Source organism: Ahaetulla prasina, chromosome 1, assembly GCF_028640845.1.
Source record: "Ahaetulla prasina isolate Xishuangbanna chromosome 1, ASM2864084v1, whole genome shotgun sequence".
NCBI lineage: Eukaryota > Metazoa > Chordata > Lepidosauria > Squamata > Colubridae > Ahaetulla > Ahaetulla prasina.
This window is the reverse complement of record NC_080539.1, coordinates 385,030-403,340: the sequence shown is the minus strand read 5'-3', so window position 1 is coordinate 403,340 and position 18,311 is coordinate 385,030. Positions and strand designations below refer to the sequence as shown.

The following is an 18,311-nucleotide window of genomic DNA, read 5'->3' as shown; positions in this document are numbered from 1 at the left end:
CAGGATAATCATATTGCCCCCTCCCCCTATAGCACCAGGCAGCCGCCGAGTGAGCTTCCCCCCACGTCACCATCAAAACGCAGCTCTATCTTGGCACCTGCCGGCCTGGGCTGCGCCACCCCCCAATCAGCAGCTTGGCCACAATGAGGGAAGGTCCCCCCAAGTGAGAATTCATTATGGAAACTAATTAATTGCTTTCCAGTAATGAGAAACAACTGGTGTTTGCATAAGGAGAACTCGGAAAACACCAACATTTAAACACTCTTTATTAAGAAAGAATAGGAAACCGGGCACCTGCAGGCTCCCCTCCCAATTTGTTTCTTTCAGGAAAAATTCGAGAATTTTCTCTGCATAAAAATATCAAAGGGGAAAAAAAGAAATAAGGAGGAAAGACACTGCAGTGGGCAGCCCAAAAAAGTGCTATGAGCTGAGGTGAAAAGCTAAAGGCGCTGCTCTGTGTGTGTGGGGGGGAGGGGGGGAGGGGAAAGGAGACTCCAGGCTTATCAGCACCTCTCAGAAGGGATCCTTCTGATCCATATCTGACTTTGCAGCCTATTAAACGGCAAAGGATGGATATTCATCAGGTGGAAGAGATACATCCTGGATTAACAATTCTACTCTTGAGCCCCCAAAAACTGCCCGGGACAGGGGTGAAGGAGGAAGGGAGGCCGCCTGTGCTGCACCATCCCAGCCGGGAGTGCCTCTCCAGGGCAGCCATCACCTTGCTGCGGAGTGATGGGAAGTGGAAGGGGAGAGGGTCTGGCAGGCCGGGCCAAATCCCAGCTCTGTTCTGTGAGGCTCAGCCGAGCCGGGTGGCGTTCCTGCGGATGTTCAGGATCAGCCTCTGACAGTATTCCTTGTAGTTGATAGGTTTCACCTCTACGGCCGTGGCCTTCAGGCGCGACTCATCCTTGCAAAAAGAGACGGCAACTCAGCGGCTGAGCTGGGCATTGCTGCCCCATGGGCTTTTGAGTCCCAGACATTCAAGAACACTAACCCTTGTGCTGAGAAGCAGGAGGCTCCAGCAGCCTGGCCCTCCTCATAGCAACCTGCCCCTGCCCCCGCCCCCCCCCATGGACAGCCAGCCACTGTCCCGTGAGCACCTTTTGCTCTGGACAGCCCCCCCCACCTTGAAGGAGGCTGGAGCTATGCTGCCTGCCTAGCCCAGAAACCCAGCAGCCCCACCGCTCACCCCACTGCAGTCCCTGGGGATACTGCAAAAAGGGAGCTTCTGCTGTCCCAGCCCTGGCCTGGCACAGGAGAGCCCCTGGTGGGATCCGGACCCATCTGGGGAACGGAGCCCCTGAATCCCTTAGGTGCCCCTGGCATTTTAAGCTGCAGGGACTGTTTTTTCCAAGCAAGTCACACCTGCACAACAATGCAGGTCCCTCCAGCCCAACACCCCCAGGACGTCTGCCCCGCCCCCGCCTCCCCCCAGTCCTCTTACATTGAACGTCTCCAGCTTGACTCGGATCCGGAATTCGTGGGTGGTAAAGTTGGCGTTCTGGATGACCTCGTCGAAAGCGTGATCGTTCTGGGCAGGAGGGAGAGAAGCCACCCCCGTCAGCCCTTCCACCGAGTCAGGGCCTTCCGTGCCCTCAGCGCAAGGCGCTCTGGCTCCCATGGGCATTGCAGGGAGGGCAGCTCCCCACTTTGGCTTGCCATGTCTCAGTCCCTCACCCACAACAGCAGGATGGAAGCAGCACCCCCCCCCCTTGGTCTGCGGGTGAGGCCCCTTCCTTCTGGGAAAGAGCAGGAAAAGGATTGTGTGTGGGGGAGGGGCAGTGGGAGGCTGCCAGGGGCCCAACTGTGCCAGCTGCTGCCAAAGGTGTAAAACTGTTGGGGACAGTGAGGGCAGAGGCCAGGGGGAAAATTTCCTCCTGGTGCCAGAACAGCCCCTGAGCAAGGCCAGGAAGAGGTGCAGCCCCCAAGGCCTCCTGACCTTTTCCTTCAGCTCCCCCAGGTAAGCTGTGTTCTGCCCAAGGATGGCCTCCGCAGACTCCTGGAAGCAGGTCACCCACTGGTTGTCCTGGAAGTCCGCAATGTTTACCTGGAGGAGGGAGGGAGGAAGGAGAGAACTGCAGCCCTCCAAGCTAGACCCCCAACCTGGGGCCTCCTGCCCAGAACACCCTCCTCCCTCCTTGCCCAGCCTCCTCCTCCTCCAAAGACCCAGGCAGGAAGCGGGACAGGTAGGCAGTGCTGGGGACGCAAGCGGTGGGGCCTGCCAGTCGGGGCCCCAAAGAGGAAAGTGGGGAGCTGCAGGCCACTCCCCTCCCTTGGTTGCCCCCAGTATGGTGGTGGAACCGTGTTTGGGCTTCCCTGTCCAGGTCCAGAGAGGCACCCCTGCTTTGTTAGCAGCAGGGAGCAAGACAAGTACAGAAAGAAAAGTGAACCGGGAAGAAACTGAAGCCAAGGAGCATCCCCCCCCATGCCTTCCAGCCTCAGCACAGATGAGTCCAGGGCGAGGACACCCCCCCCCCCGGTTCCTTCCCAGCCAGAGATCCAGCCGTGGGTCCCTTGGGAAGGAGAGGTGGCCCAGCCTCCTTTGGGATGCAACCTTCTGATCCCAATCCTTGAGGCTGGACAAAGGGCTGCCAGAAGGTCGAGAAGGGGCTGCCCAGGACTGTTCCCAGGGGAGGGAGGGAGGGAGGATGCCAACAGGCCTGGCAACCAGAATCTGGACACCATGGGTGGCAAGGCAGGACAAACCGTCTCCCTCTGCAACCAGAACCCCACGCATAGAGACCTCCTGGCCAACAACAGCTTTTGCTCTGCCCCCCTTGATGGAACCAGCAGGCGGCAGCAGAAGGCAGACGGGATGGTAGTAGAGGGGGCCCTGAGGGCCCCCCCCCAGCAGTAGCATCAGGGGGATTAGAGCAAGAAGAGGGCGTTGGGGAGAGAGAGGGAAAGAGAGAGAAAAAAAGAGGGGGAGAAAGAAGGACAGAGGGAGAGAGAAAGAGGGACAGAACGAGACGAGAGAGAGAGAAAGGGACAGAGCGCGCAGCCGAGGAATAAGAGGGGTGGGCTGAGGGGCCTACAATCTGCAACCATTTCCTCCCCCCGCTCCGCCCGTGTTCCTGACAATGAATGGTGGTCCCAGGGCAGTTCTTGTTCTATCGGCAGAGGCTGCTCATTTCCCCCCTCCATTAGCTGTAGGGAGCCTCCAGCAGCCTGCGTGGGGGAGCTTCGAAAGAGAAGTCGCAGGGCCCTGATTTGGGGGCACATCTGCAGGCTGACGGAGGAAAAGGCCACCCACCGGGACCCTCCCAGGAGGGGAGGAGGCCTTCGTTCCCTTGCTCAGGTTACCTTGCGTGCCGGAAGGGGAGCTCAGCACAGCAGGGGAAAGAGGGACAGCTTTGCTACTTGAAGGTCGGGCTTCTCCTTTGCCCGACCCTGAAGTAGCAAAGCTGCCCCTCTTTCCCCTGCTGCGCTGAGCTCCCCTTCCGGCACACAAGGTCTCCCATTCCTGGAAGGTTACAAGCCCAGCAGTCTGGAGGCATCAGCCCTACACAAGAGCAGGAAGGGGGACTCTGCAGGAGACAAAGAGAAAGATGCCATCCCCACTCCACAGACACCTTCCCACAGCTGCCCCCAAGGAGGCTGTCCAGATGAGCTGCAGAGGAGGGGGGCCACCAGCCAGGCAGAGGCTGTGAACAGCTGAGCCAGAAAGCTGAAGCCTCCTACCCAGGGCCATTCCGATTCCTCCGCCTGGGGACAGGAGCCCCTCTGGCTTCCCAGAACTCCATTTTCACAAGCGCCCCGTTTGATCTGGAAGGGAGGGACTTTGAACCTTGGTTTGCTTTCATGCCGGGTCTGGGGCATTTTTGTTTTTCACCCCAAATGCCTGGGATGGGGGCGGGGGGCACAGAGACCTTGGAAGCAGCCTCCCTGAGATGGACCGGGGACCCCCAGGGTTGGTGGGCAGAGGGGACTCCCAGTTTCTCCCAGCCTCCACAATGGGGGGGGGGCTGTCACACCTCAAGACTGAACCAGGGACACCCCTGCCATGGGAGCAGATCCCTTTCCCAGGTGCCCTCCTGGCTGGGAAGGTCTCCTGGGAAAAGCCCTCTGGAGCCACGCTCACCGACAGGATCATGCGGTACTTGAAGTTGGGGAACTCCCGGTCACACTTCTCGCAGCGGTAGAGGCCGTTCTGCTCGTCAATCACCTTCTTGTTGCAGTCTTGGGTGGGGCAGGCCTGGTACATGCAGTTCTCCTTGCGCAAGTACACCACTGTGCCCACGCAGCTGAAGTAGTCGGCCTGCAAAGGCAACGGGGGGGGGGGGCGGCTTAGAGGGGTGCCCCAGAGGCCCCATCCTGCACCCGCCATGCCCTGTAGTCCCTCCGTCCTGACCTGCCTGAAGGCTACGGCTCCTCTCCACGGAATCCCCTGCTGCCAGCCATCCGTGGCATGAAGAACCACAAAATGCAGGCAGTCCTTGACTTACAGCCATTCAAAGTTACAACATCAATGTAAAAAAAAAAGGCCTTACAACCAGTTTTCCTCCCTATGGCCGCATGATCAAAATCTGGGTGCTTGGCAAAGTGGCTTGTAGTTATGATGGTCGCCTGGGCAGCCCGGGTCATGTGATCCTTCTGCGGCCTTCCCAGCAGAATAGGATAGAATCACAGAGTTGGGTGGGAGGGACCACAGAGGTCTTCTAGCCCAACCTGCTGCTTGGGCAGGAAAACTTCAATGAAGGAAGCTGGATTTGATTAACAGCCACGTGATTCACTTAACAACTGTGGCAAACTGTGTTTTTTTATAAAACTCTTTCAATAAAAAAAAAACAAAACAACTGTGGCAAAAAATAAATGGGGCAAAAGTCACTTAATAACTGCTTCATTTAGCAACAGAAATTTTGCCTCCATTGTGGCTGTAAGTTGAAGGCTACTTGTAAGTCCAATTTATTGTAAGATATTGAAAACAGACTGGATAGGAAAACAGAGGGAGAAGTGAGTACTCCATCCCTCCCAAAGGACTGGGCTGCCCACAGCCAGAGCCACCCTCTGAAGCCAGTTCCCCCAAAAGCTTGTGGGGGGGGGGGAGTCTCCCTCAGTGCCCCCCTCCCTTCTCACCTTGTCTCCTTGGCCCAGGTTCTCCGACTTGGCCTCGTTCAGGGTCTTCCAGTTGGTGTTGCCCCCTGTTGCCAGCCCACCTCGCCCCGAAGAGATGGAGACAGATTCCAGGTGCTGCCCTTCCGAATCAAACCTGAAAGAAAAACAGCTTTTATTTTCAGACGCCGCATGAGGGGTTTTTATCAATGAGCCAGGCTGGAAATAATTACAGGATCCAGCATAGATTAGTCACCCAAAAAGCCCAGCAGGATCCGTTCCGTTCTAATTAGTGCCATGTTTTATAACCCAGGGAAGCCAAGAGCTGCTTTGCTTGGCCTGGCTCTGCACTGCGGCTGTTCCCTGGAGGGAGCCAGGAGGACCCTCAGCCCGGAAAAGAACCAGCCCGGCCCAAGCCGAAGGCAGGAGCAGCCAGCCTCGCCTTCCTGCCCAACCCTCCACTTTGCCTCCCTGAGCCAGGTGGCAAGAGGAGCCCTCCCTGGCAGGAAGAGGCTGGAAGCTCAGGCACAGAGGATCCCTGGGAGCCTCAGCACTGCTAGGGGGAGAGGAGTTTTAAGGAGGAAGATGTGCCTGCTTGGGTGGGAGTGGGCGGCCCCCGGCATACCTACCACACCACCCTCTGCATCGGCAGAGCCCATGGATGGAAATAGGGTCTCTTTGGGACAGAGGAACGCCCCCCCAACCCAAGTGGGAAGAACTCATCCCAAGATGCCACCCCCGCCCCCTATGCCAAGGGAGGCTGCCTGCAGCTCCTCCCAGGTTGCCTTCCAAGCTTTTGCTGAAGGAGAGGCAGAGGGCCATCCAGCTCTTTCCTCCAACCCCCCTCCCTCCCTGGGCTCTGTGCCAGGACTAATTACTGATGGGGAGAGGGGGGACTGGCCATGCAGCTGCCTCTGGAGAGCAAGGAGGATTGCTTTGGGGAGGGGGATTCCCTCTGGGGGATTGTAAAGCCCCTAGGGAAGCCCCCTCTGGCTCCCTTGCCTCCACTCTGAAGCAGCAGCCGAGAATGGCCACCTGCCCCTCTGACCCACAGGAGGGGCTTCAGACCTCAGAGCAGCCTGCCCTCCCTGCCCACCTACTGTCTTCCATGCACTCCCTTCCCTAACCTTCAGGCCAACCAGGGCGGCTCCCCTCGGAACCCCAAGAATGCCTGTGAAGCCGCTTGGGATACCTGGACCACCTGGCAACGCTCCAAGTAACACCACCCCGGTCTCCCCCTCGCAGAGGCTGCGCTCGGCTTCTGCCAAGGCCTTCAGCAGCCTGCCACAAACCAGGGCACAAAAGTTCCTCCGTTGCTGAGAGCCCGACCAAACCGCCCAGGGATGCAGAGCAAACTTACCAGCCCCGCAGCTTGAAGGACTGCGGGCAGTCGGGGTTCACCAGGAGGGTGCTGGAGGAAACCACGGAGAGACTACGCCCCCCAAAGTCTGAGACTCGGGCCCCCCGGATGGCCACCACTGGCTGCCGGGAGCCATCGAACTTCTCTGCCTGCAAAGCCGGGAAGGAGCAGAGGCTGTCAGGGCAGGAAGTACAGCCTGGGGGGTGCGCGTGGGGGTGGGTGGGGCAGGGACACCCTTAAAAAGCCAAGAAGAGCTGCGGATGTGGAATTGCTTGTCCTCCCCCCCCAGCCCCTCTGGAGACCATGGACCTTGGTTTCGGCCCTCTTGCCTTGGGCCCCAGCAGTCCTAAGCCCAGCCTGGTGGGGAAGCAGCGCCCCAGCTGCCCTACTACTTACGTCCGCACCCCAGAGAGTGACCGTCACAGTCTTGCCCGACATGTCCATCAGGTGCAGTTCCCTCTTGAAGACCTCCCGGTTGGAAGACTTGATGGTGACCTTTTGAGTGTCCTCGTAGCTCTTGCAGACCCCAATCACGTCTGGGAAACAAGGCCAGGCTGAAGGGGCAAGCCGCCTCGACCCCCTCCTCCCAAGGCAGGAGCCTATCTTCTGTCCTTGTCAGCTTCCCCCCACCCCGCCGAAGAATCTGATTCAGCATCAGCCCCCTGTCCAAAGAGGAGGCCAGGTGACAGGATGGGGGCAAGGCAGGGGTGAAATGCTAGCGGATCGGACCGGATCGGGCGAGTAGGTAGCGGAGTTTGGTTCTGGTTCGCCGATCCAGTAGCAATCGCTGGCTGGCCACGCCCCCAAACCAGTCCATGGCCCGCAGTCCAGCCTTCGCAAGCTGGACACCGGAACACCGGGAAGGCAGCTCATCACCTGCTCGCCCTCGGGTCAGGGGCCGGGGTGCATTCCCCAAGGCCCCGGAGCCGCCACCTTCCCCAACCGGGTCGGGGAATGCACCATTCCCTGACTCTGGTCTTTCCCCGGAGCCGCCGCCCGCTCTTCCTTCGCCAGGCAGCATATACTTATTTTCTTCCAGAGGCTGGCTGCCAGGAAAGGCAAGAGTCCAAAAGTTAGAGTCCCTCTCCTTCAATCTGCTGCCACCATTGCTGCGTGGTCCATGCACCGACTGCGCAAGCGCACACCCGTTTATTTCATTTATTTATCAGCGACAGGTTGGGTGTGCGCTTGCGCAGCCAGCGCATAGAACAAGGCGCCATATTCAAGGAGAGCAACTCCGATAACTTTTGGATGCTTGCCTTTCCCGGCAGCCAGCCACTGGAGGAAAGTAAGTATATGCCACGTGATGAAGGAAGAGGGGGTGGCTGCTCCGGAACAAGGCTGCTGTCGGGGAATGGTACATTCCCTGACCCGGTTGAGGAGGCAGCGAGCGACTCTGGAGCCTCAGGGAATGGGGCATCCCTGGGCCCCGGCCCGACCAAAGGCGAAGGGCGAGCAGGCGGCGAGCAGGTGGTGAGTGGGCAGCAGCTCCGGAGAAAGTCTGGAATTGGGGAATGGTGAATTCCCCGACCCCGTTGAGGCAGGTGGCGGCTCCGGGGCCTAGGTGAAGGGAGAACAGGTGGCGAGGGAAAGGGAAAAGGCAGAATAGAAATTAATTTTTTTCCCCTACTGGGTTCTGTGGGCGTGGCTTGGGGGGGTTGTGACTGAGCGGGCATGGCTGTGAGTGACATTGAGTTGGCCATGCCCACTCAGTCACAGGACACACCCACCCACCAAGCCACAGCCACAGAGTAGGTAGCAAAAAATTTTAGATTTCACCCCTGGGGCAAGGTCTGTGCCCTTGGAGGCCCCTTGGCTGCAGCCTCCCTGGGCATCTGGTCCCCAAATGGAAGCTCGGGGCAGCTCCTCTGGCTGGAGCCAATAGAGCTCCTTGGGGGCCCTCCGTGGGGGCCCCTCATGCCGCAGCAGGTGTTAATGGGTGGGGCTTTTCACCAAAACCGGAGCCACAATGCCAGCAGGTGCCGTGTAGCCTCCCCGCAGCAGCCGGCAGTCCCAGTCAAGAGTGCGAATGGCCCCTTGTGGTTGCACTCATGGCAACGGGGCCTGGCTGGTGGTCAAGAGGCCCTGCCCGGTCCGACTCACCCACGAGGGAGTCCTTGCTGGTATTCTCCAAGTCCCCGATGGCCACAAAGTCGAACTGCACCGAGGGCAGGTGCTCGGCATCCTCACAGGGAATGACGGACGTCTCGTTGGAGAAGCTGATCTCATAGTCGTTCTTCACGGAGGTGTACTGCTTGTTGGCCGTCTTCAAGTGGCCCTTGGAGAAGTAGTAGACCTGAGGCGGAGAGATTGAATCTTGAGGGGTGGCTAAGCAGGGGAGTTGTTAAGCGAGGATTAGCTGCACACAGCTCGAGGCGGATCTTCTGTTTGACCCCAGGGACAGAGCCTGCTGCTGAGCGAGGCACACACACACACACACCCCGTGTACCTTGTTCAACTCGATGAGAGGGAAAAACTTGTCCACTTGGTCGTTAAAGGCCGTTGCTCGGATCTCACCCTGGAGAAGAACAGCGGACATGCAGAAGGCTCAGGAAAGGCTTCCAGATAGGAAGGCAATTCATCCCAGTGGAAGCCTCAGGGGCAGCGGTTTGACCACATCTGCCACCTGGGCCCTACCCGTCCCGACTGATTGCCCATTCTGGAAAGCATGCCTGCGGTGATCAACTCCAAAGAGAAGCATGTGGGAGAAGGTCTAGTGGAACAACCGGCTCTCCACAAGTGGGATGGACGCTATGAGACGTCAGCAGCCCATGCCACCCACGGAGGCAGAGCTTTGGTTATGCTGTGGGCCGTTACTAAAGGCGAGCTAAGAATCTCAAAATCCAAAAGAGAAAATTAACATCTTCTCAAGTGGCAGGAGCCTCTTTGTCAAATTCTGATTTAGTGGGATTGTTGCCCACAACTTTAAGGAAACCAAAGCCTCCCCAGACCCTCCTAGGCCTGTGCAGCCCTCCAGGAGGGCCCAGCCCCCGCCAAGCAGTTCTGCCTGCCTGCCGGCCTAGTGCACCTGCCTCCCTCCAGCTCTAGGAATCGGGGATGGCATCCCACCGGGCAGAGCGGCGCCCAAGTGTTGTGACAAGCCCTTCCTGAAGTGATCATTAAAAGCAGAACTCAAGCACCACCAGCTAAGATGTTTATGCCAGAGGAGGATTAAAACGGCAATAAAAGCCATAAGTCAAAACCTCGACAGCAGCCAAAGGAGGAAGGAAAGGAGCAGCTGAGCAGACGTGCCAGGAGATGAGAATCGCCCCTTCCGGACCTGCACTTATTATTGCATCAGGAAAGCAGCCGCCATGATGCTCCTGTTTGTCACCTGCTTCACGGCTTTGATCGATGGAGCCGATTCATCCAGTCGGGGCTCCCCACACAACCCGGCAGGAGAACCTCTTCCCTCAAATTCCACCCGCCTTTTCTCATCAAGAGGCCCCCGCCCGGAGGGAAATTGCCCAGACCTCCCCTTCCCCATCGTTTTCTTTGGCCAATCCCACTTACCCAAATCACCTGTAGAGCAGGGACCCCAACCACCAGGCCCACTCCTGGGCCTTGAGCCATTTAAAACCGGGTCATAGAGTGAAGAGCGAGGGCACACATCCACATTTGCATGAGCAGCGGGTGAGCATGGCCACCACTCGCACAAACGGAGCTGTGTGCACACATGCGCTTGTCCGCTACTCGCGTGGAACCATCCCCTCTGCGCCCCCGCCCACCCCGTCGGTCTGCAAAGCCGGAAAGGGTCGGGGGAGAGCCTGGGTTCTCTGTAGAGAACCCAGGTTAAAACTGAACCTAAATTTATAGGAAAACGCCTGACCCAGCTGGAGGGAGTAAAGGGAAGTCAGCGGAAGCCGAGTCTTTCTCACTGCGAGGGGGAAGCAGGAGGGCAGCTGCATCAGCTGGAGGCACAACAGCCCAAGCCCCCAGCCCCTCCTCCAGTGCCCAATTCAAGGCCTCTGCCCAGACGACAAACCAAGGTCCCTGAGGCTGCTGAGGGCCTCAGAAGTGCCGCCTTTGAGGATTGAGGGAACGCCCGCCAGTCCTGCCAATAGCCGGCCAGCCCGTGATGCACTGCGTTCCCAGAACAGCCGCCCAGGGCCTTTCCAAAGGGAGCCACCACTGGGCTAGCCCAGCACTTACGCTCTCGTCCACCATCTCTATGGAGAAGAGTTTCCCTTCGCCCCGGGAGTTGCTCCAGGTGCGGATCTGGCCCTTCTGGGTCACTCGGGCACAAATGGTCCACCTGGAAAAACACAGCAGCAATGGCGGGAGTTGAACCTGGCCCTGCCAGCAGCTCCTCTGGCAGGACAGACCCCAAGACCCCACCCCGGGAAACGCACCCGAGCCCCACAGGGACTCCAGACCGGCCCATGCACATGGCAACCCGGCACTGGACAATTCAATTCGTTTCATTCCATTCAGGTGCTTGTATATTATGGGTGACCACATTTTGGGTTGAAATTCTTGTAACTCTTGTATTTCTGGGTTGGCTTTATTATTATTGGCCACGATTCCGTTGAAATTAACTTAGCTTTTGTGTTTGTTGAATTGTCCCATTCCGCTCTGTGCCCCCTTCCTTCCACTCCCCAGAGCCCCAAGGGGTGGGGTGGGGGGCACTGGCTCTGCCCCACCAGGGAGGAATATGGGCTCCCATTCCTCACTCCTGCTCCCTCCCGTTATGTCCCCACCGTGGAAGGCCGGGCAGACACACCCGCTGGATAGGCCCAAAACTCTAAGCCTGTGTGGCTCGTCAGGCCCTTTGCCACACAACAAACCCCCACCCCAATCTAGACGTGGTCTTTGAAGCCCACTTCCATTAATCGCTGCTGGGCCCCGTGAAGGAAGGGGGTGGTGGGAGGGCTGGTGGCCAGGGCAGCCTTCCACTTACTTGGACTGGTAAGGGTTCAAGCTGGCAATGGGCACCACTTTGACCTGAGAGCCCCCTGGAGTGCTCAGGATGCCGGAGCTCCCTGTGTTCCCCAGCAGTTTGGAAGGGCCGGGATACTTTGCTGAAGACCCTGGGATAAAACAAAGTTGTCCACATCAATGCTGGCACCTGGGCTGCTGCCAACCGCACAAGAGCTGCCCTGGGGCCGCCCAAGGACTGACTCTGTCTCCTGAAAAAGGGCAGAGACTGGCGTGCGTTTTGGGTGAGAAGTCCTTCGGTAGCCAACAATGCCCTCCTCGCAGGCTCCACTCAGGCCCTGGCACCAGGGGAGAGCAGAAGCCGCCCCCCTCTGAGCAACTAAGGAAGGCATCCTTGGGAAACAGGCCTCTGTTTCTGGCCTAGGCTGGGGAGACCCCCCCTCCCCCACACTTTCATTGCTCCCAAAGGGAACTAGCCCCCCGCCCCGGAAGCCCAGGCATGGGCATAGCGCCCGCTCGAGAGAAGGGGGTCTCAGGCCCTTTGGGGAATCTGCTCCCATGGCTTCGCTGGAGCCTGTCACTACACAAACGACACAAAATGTCGGTTCCTGCTCCACAGCCTCCCCTTCAATTTGCTCCTCCAGTCTGCTTGGGAAGGAAGAAGGGGTCTCCTTGAAAAGAATGAAGCTGTCTGTTACCTGCCAAGACCGGGCAGGTTCTGCTCCTTGAGCAGCAATTAACATCCCCGCCTGCGATAATTATCTGCCAGCTCTAGAGATGATGGGAACCCTCATTATTAATTAAGCTCTGCTGTGACCTGACAGGGCTGAAAAATGATTTTTTCGGCTTCAGTTCCATGCCAGCTTCCCTTTCCAGTTGTGCGTCCCCCGTCTGCTAACAGGGAGAGCCCAACAAAAGACCCCCGGAAAAGCTCCTGGCCATTCAGACACCACCCAAACTCGGGGCGTGGGGCCGATCAAGGCAACGGGAGAAGCTTTGTGCCGTTACGGGACCTTCTCGTGGCCACCAAGTCCTCTGGCTGGCTGAGGGCTTCCCTTTGGAGTCCCAGAGACAAAGATGGAGGCCTGTTTCCTGAGGTGGGGGGTGTTCTTCTCCCCAGAGGGCAGCTCTTCCAGCAGGGCTCCTGCCCACCATAGCCACTCACTGGGGAACTGGTGCCCCACCCTCCTGGCGGCCACAAGCTGCTCCCTCTGTGCACCACCCTACAGCAGCAGGCCTCTCCCCTCCCTGAGGGGCCAGAAAAGAGGCTGGAGCCGGATGCTCGGACGGTGCTTCCAGCCCTGGGTTTGAAGAGAAGCAGAGCCGAAGGAGAAGTAACTTTGCTCTGAAATCACCAGAGCGCCCCCCCCCCAAGACCCTTCCGCCCCTTACCTGCATCTGGGGCCCCACTCTGGAATCCGGCTGGCCTGCTCTGGAAAGGGTTGGTTGCTGGGCCGGTGGCCGGTGGCCGGCTCCCTGCTTGCCCAGCTCCTGTTTGGGGAAGAGGAGACATTTGCGGGGCATGATTGCTCCAGTACTCTCCCTATGAACGCTCACAAAGGCCAGGAGGCCCCACTGCATCTGAATCCACACACAGGCAGCCTGCTGCCTTCTCTGCCATCCTCAGTGCAAAGGTGTAAAGGAGGCATCAACTCGGCCGAAACAAGAAGAGGGTGAGCCAACGTCCCGGGGAGGGGCAGGAAATCTGTGGCCCCACTCAGGACATTTAAGTGTGCGGGATCCACAGGGCCTCCAGACTGATGGGGTGGAAAATTGGCTGCCACGCTCACGGGACCCTTTGGGGCTTACAGGGCAGAAAACCAGATTGGCTCTTCTTAAAAAAATGTGACCAATGAAAGCAATGCTTTCTCACATCCTGGAACATTTAAGTCTGCAGGAGGAAAGAGACGGAGACCCAAACCTGCTGTGGCTCCTTTCGCTAATCAGAAAAATCCTGTGTCAGGGTCAGGGGTTGCGAGTGGAGAGGAGGCACCTGAAGGGAGGGGGGGTGCGTGAAGAAGTCCTAGACAGGGATTTTAAGACTTGGTACCGGAGTCAAGGAAGAGGCAGGGACAAACAGGGGAAGTGAAGTGAAGCTCCAAGCCGCCAAGCTAACAGTGGAATGCTTCGTTTTCTAAATTATCGCCTATTTAGCAAGAGGCTCCTTTGAAGTATTCCAATTTATGCCCCCCGCCCCCATCCCTAGAAAAGCAGAATGGGCCTCTGGTGGCTCAGACTGGTAAGACAGTCTGTTATTAACAGCAGCTGCTTGCAATTACTGCAGGTTCCAGTCCCACCAGGCCCAAGGTTGACTCAGCCTTCCATCCTTTATAAGGTAGGTTAAATGAGGACCGATTGTTGGGGGCAATAAGTTGACTTTGTATATAATATACAAATGGATGAAGACTATTGCTTGACATAGTGTAAGCCGCCCTGAGTCTTTGGAGAAGGGCGGGATATAAATGCAAAATAAATAAATAAAAAATGACGGTGCAGACTGTCTGGGGGCTGCAGGGACTGATGCAGCCACCTCTTTGGGGGACTGTCCGCTGCCTGGATGAGAAGAAAACATGTGAAGCCACTCCAGCCGGCCGGTGCAGATGCCCACTTGGCCACTTGACCCTATTCCAGCCTCTTCATCTGCTTCTCCGGCTTGCTCAAGGCGCCATACGCCGTCTCCAGCTGAAGCTGTGCGGGCCAATGCTAGCAAGCGCTGGCCAGAAAAATGGGCTGCTACTCCCAGTTTGGGCAACTAGGCCAGAACAGGACAGGGCAGGCCCACGACTCAAGAGCTGGGGCTGGAGGGGGAGCTCCACTCAAGGCCCCCTCCAAGCACAGCAACCTCCCAATCCTTAAGCAGCAGCTGCCAGTGGGCTTCTCTCTCCTGTCGCACGGCCTGCCTCCCCCAGAACGGCTGACGGATAATTGGTTGGTTGACCCCGAGGCCTCCTGTTTTCTGGGCAGAGGCAGGTGGTCCCTGATGTTCCCCGGAGAAAGGCATCACCGTGGAGCCCCCAAGGACCTTCCCCAACCCTGGCAGATGGCCGGAGCTACTCTGAGCACCATGCAGGAGCTCTCAGGAGAGCCAAGCCTTGTGGCAAACCCAGACACCCACCCCCCGCGCTGCCGCCGCCCCAGGACAATCAGGAAGAGCCACTCTTTTCAACTTTTAATAGAGGGGAAGAGTATATGCACCTAATCAGCAGCAAGAAAAATTCTATAAATTTTTGCATACCAAAATAATACAGTGGAATTATAAATCGTTTATATTAATGGGAGATTGGAATGGAATATTGGATATGGGAAAAGATAAAAAAAGTACTTCTCAAAATATTTCAAATCGCGTGAAATTGCCTAAAGCCTTTTTTGATTTGATGGAAAATCTGGAGCTGAGACATATTTGGCGAGAATGGAATGCTGAAGAAAAAGACTTCACTTTTTTCCCCCTGACAGACATCAATCCTTTTCTAGGATTGATTTTATACTAATTTCTACTGATTTTCTTTTCAGGGTAAAGAAGACGAAGATATGTTCAAGGACTTTTGACTGATCATAGTCCGGTATGGGTGGAATTTGATCAGCAAAAGGGAGTTAGGAGATCCTGGAGGTTAAATGAAAATTTAAAATTTGTTTACATATGAAGAAAATGTAAAGGACTATAATGTAAAGGACTATAAAAGACCCGCTCCCTCCTTTACCAGGACGGGCGGGATGACCCCTTACAGGGACGTGCTGAGGAGTTTAACGGTTATCTATACGATAAAATCGTTCAGCTTCGGGATAGTTTAGACCAAAATTGCGATGATCCAGATGAGATGACGGAGACGCGTCTTGTTGAGGTTGTTTGGGATGAGTTTGATTCTGTGGCTCTCGAGGACGTGGACAGGTTACTGGGGAGGTTACATGCAACTACATGTTTACTGGACCCATGTCCCTCCTGGTTAGTGCTGGCTACACAGGAAGTGACACGAGGCTGGCTCCGGGGAATTATAAATGCTTCATTGTTGGAAGGGGTTTTCCCCGCTGCCTTGAAAGAGGCGGTGGTGAGACCCCTCCTCAAGAAGCCTTCCCTGGATCCAGCTATTTTGGGAAATTATCGTCCAGTCTCCAACCTTCGCTTTGTGGCGAAGGTTGTAGAGAGTGTGGTTGCATGGCAGCTTCCCCAGTACCTGGATGAAGCTGTCTATCTAGACCCGTTCCAGTCCGGCTTCCGGCCCGGACATAGTACGGAGACAGCTTTGGTCGCGTTGGTGGATGACCTCTGGAGGGCCAGGGATAGGGGTTGTTCCTCTGCCCTGGTCCTATTAGATCTCTCAGCGGCTTTTGATACCATCGACCATGGTATCTTGCTGCACCGGTTGGAGAGTTTGGGAGTGGGAGGCACCGTTTATCGGTGGTTCTCCTCCTATCTCTCTGACCGGTCGCAGACGGTGTTGACAGGGGGGCAGAGATCGACCGCGAGGCGCCTTACTTGTGGGGTGCCTCAGGGGTCGATTCTCTCGCCTCTCCTGTTCAACATCTATATGAAGCCGCTGGGTGAGGTCATCAGTGGCTTTGGGGTGAGTTACCATCTGTATGCTGATGACACGCAGCTGTACTTTTCCACCCCGGGCCACCCCAACGAAGCTGTCGAAGTGCTGTCTCGGTGCCTGGAAGCCGTACGGGTTTGGATGGGGAGAAACAGACTCAAGCTCAACCCCTCCAAGACGGAGTGGCTGTGGATGCCGGCACCCCGGTACAGTCAGCTGCATCCGCAGCTGACTGTTGGGGGTGAGTTATTGGCCCCAATGGAAAGGGTGCGCAACTTGGGTGTCCTCCTGTCCTCCTTGGGCGGCTGTCGTTTGAAGATCATTTGGCGGCCGTCTCCAGGAGGGCCTTTCACCAAGTACGCTTGGTCCACCAGTTGCGCCCCTTCCTTGACTGGGATGCACGGTCACTCACGCTCTTGTCACTTCTCGTTTGGATTATTGCAATGGTCTCTACATGGGGCTGCCCTTGAAGTGCACCCGGAGGCTTCAGCTAGTTCAGAATGCAGCTGCGCGGGTAATAGTGGGAGTCACTCGTTGCTCCCATGTAACACCACTCCTGCGCAGCCTGCACTGGCTTCCTGTGGTCTTTCGGGTGCGCTTTAAGATTTTGGTTACCACCTTTAAAGCGCTCCATGGCTTAGGGCCCGGGTACTTACGGGACCACCTGCTGTTACCTTATTCCTCCCACCGACCCGTACGCTCACACAGAGAGGGTCTTCTCAGGTTGCCGTCCGCCAAACAATGTCGGCTGGCGGCCCCCAGGGGTAGGGCCTTCTCTGTCGGAGCTCCTACTCTTTGGAACGAACTCCCCCCTGGTTTACGCCAATTGCCTGTTCTTCGGACCTTTTGCCGTGAGCTGAAAACGCATTTATTTATTCAAGCGGGACTGGCTTAAAAGTTTTATTAAATTTTAATTGGGGTTATTTATGAATTTTAGGGTTTTAAATTGATTGTTTTAAATTTCGGCCATTTATGTAATATGCTTGGTTTTAAGTTTTTGTTTTAATGTGTATATTGTGGGGTTTTATTATTTGGCTGTACACCGCCCTGAGTCCTTCGGGAGAAGGGCGGTATAAAAATATAATAAAATAAATAAATAAATAAATAAAATGAAAAAAGAGTTTTTTGTTATGAATATGAATAAGGGTACACCGATAGAAAAGGTTTGGGATGCAAGTAAAGCATATATGAGGGGAATTTTAATATATATGAATAATAAATATAGGGCCGGGATAGCTCAGGCAATAGAGAAGCCTGTTATTAGAACACAAAGCCTGCAATTACTGCAGGTTCGAGCCCGGCCCAAGGTTGACTCAGCCTTCCACCCTTTATAAGGTAGGTAAAATGAGGACCCAGATTGTTGGGGGGGCAATAAGTTGACTTTGTAAAAAATATACAAATAGAATGAGACTATTGCCTTATACATTGTAAGCCGCCCTGAGTCTTCAGAGAAGGGCGGGGTATAAATGTAAACAAACAAAAAAAAAAAAACCTTAAACAGCAGAAGCAGCATAGGGATTTAGAAGACAATATAAAAAAGAAAGAACAATTACTTATACTTAATCCAGGAGATAAAAAAGTTAAAGACAATAAACATATTATGAGGGCAGTTTAATATGCTGATAGCAGACCAGGTAGCAATTAATCTACAATATGTTAAGCATAATACATTTTGTAATGCCAACAAACCAGGTAGGTGGCTAGCATATGCAATAAGAAAAAAACAGAAATCACGTATTAATGGAAAGATAGAATATAAAGGTAAAGAAGTACCTCAACAGAATATGATTAAAAAAGCTTTTTTAGAATTTTATACAAAATTATATGCTAGCGACTCAATTCAAGATATAGATATATAGATAACTATTTACAGGAAGAGAATATTTCTGAACTTACGCCAGAACAAAGGGAAGGATTGAATCAATCTATAACCTCTGAAGAAATTATTTTAGCTATTAAGCAGTTAAAAACAGGTAAAGCTTCAAGAACAGATGGACTAACTGCTGTTTATTATAAAAATTTACAGTTTGAAATGGTGGATCCGCTTAAGGAGTTATTTAATAAAATTCAACTTGGAGGAGATGTACCTCCATCCTGGAGATCGATTTTATTTAACTGATACCAAAGGAAGATCAAGATTGTACTAAACCAGAAAATTATAGGCCAGTATCACTTTTGAATACTGATTACAAGATTTTTGCTAAAATACTAGCAAATAGATTAATGTTAGTTATATAACAAAAGATTCACAATGATCAATCAGGTTTTATAAGAGGGAGACAAATGAGAAATAATGTTAGACAAATTGTGAATTTATTGGACTATCTGGAGAGAAACAACCAGGTCCCTGCAGCGCTCTTTTTCTTGGATGCAGAGAAGGCATTTGATAGATTGAATTGGAAATTTTTATTTAAAATAATAGAGAAGATGCAGTTTGGGGAATGTTTTGCACAAACAATTAGGGCAATATATCAGGGACAAACAGCACA

At 54.9% G+C, this 18,311-nt stretch overlaps 1 protein-coding gene across 2 annotated transcripts in view; it reads right to left on the bottom strand.

The window, feature by feature from the left end:
• Window positions 1–399: 399 nt before the first annotated feature.
• RPA1 (replication protein A1) overlaps window positions 400–18,311 on the bottom strand; it is a 41,764-nt gene continuing 23,852 nt past the window's right edge. For both annotated transcript variants that reach the window (XM_058163905.1, XM_058163904.1), the window contains 12 exons: window positions 12,686–12,784; window positions 11,316–11,445; window positions 10,568–10,670; window positions 8,865–8,933; window positions 8,519–8,711; window positions 6,812–6,951; window positions 6,416–6,564; window positions 5,080–5,212; window positions 4,085–4,261; window positions 1,943–2,050; window positions 1,448–1,534; window positions 400–910 (listed from right to left, as the gene is read on the bottom strand). In XM_058163905.1, coding sequence (XP_058019888.1) covers window positions 800–910; window positions 1,448–1,534; window positions 1,943–2,050; window positions 4,085–4,261; window positions 5,080–5,212; window positions 6,416–6,564; window positions 6,812–6,951; window positions 8,519–8,711; window positions 8,865–8,933; window positions 10,568–10,670; window positions 11,316–11,445; window positions 12,686–12,784 — 1,499 coding nt within the window. In that variant the 3' untranslated portion in view covers window positions 400–799. The remainder of the gene's footprint in view (window positions 911–1,447; window positions 1,535–1,942; window positions 2,051–4,084; window positions 4,262–5,079; window positions 5,213–6,415; window positions 6,565–6,811; window positions 6,952–8,518; window positions 8,712–8,864; window positions 8,934–10,567; window positions 10,671–11,315; window positions 11,446–12,685; window positions 12,785–18,311) is intronic.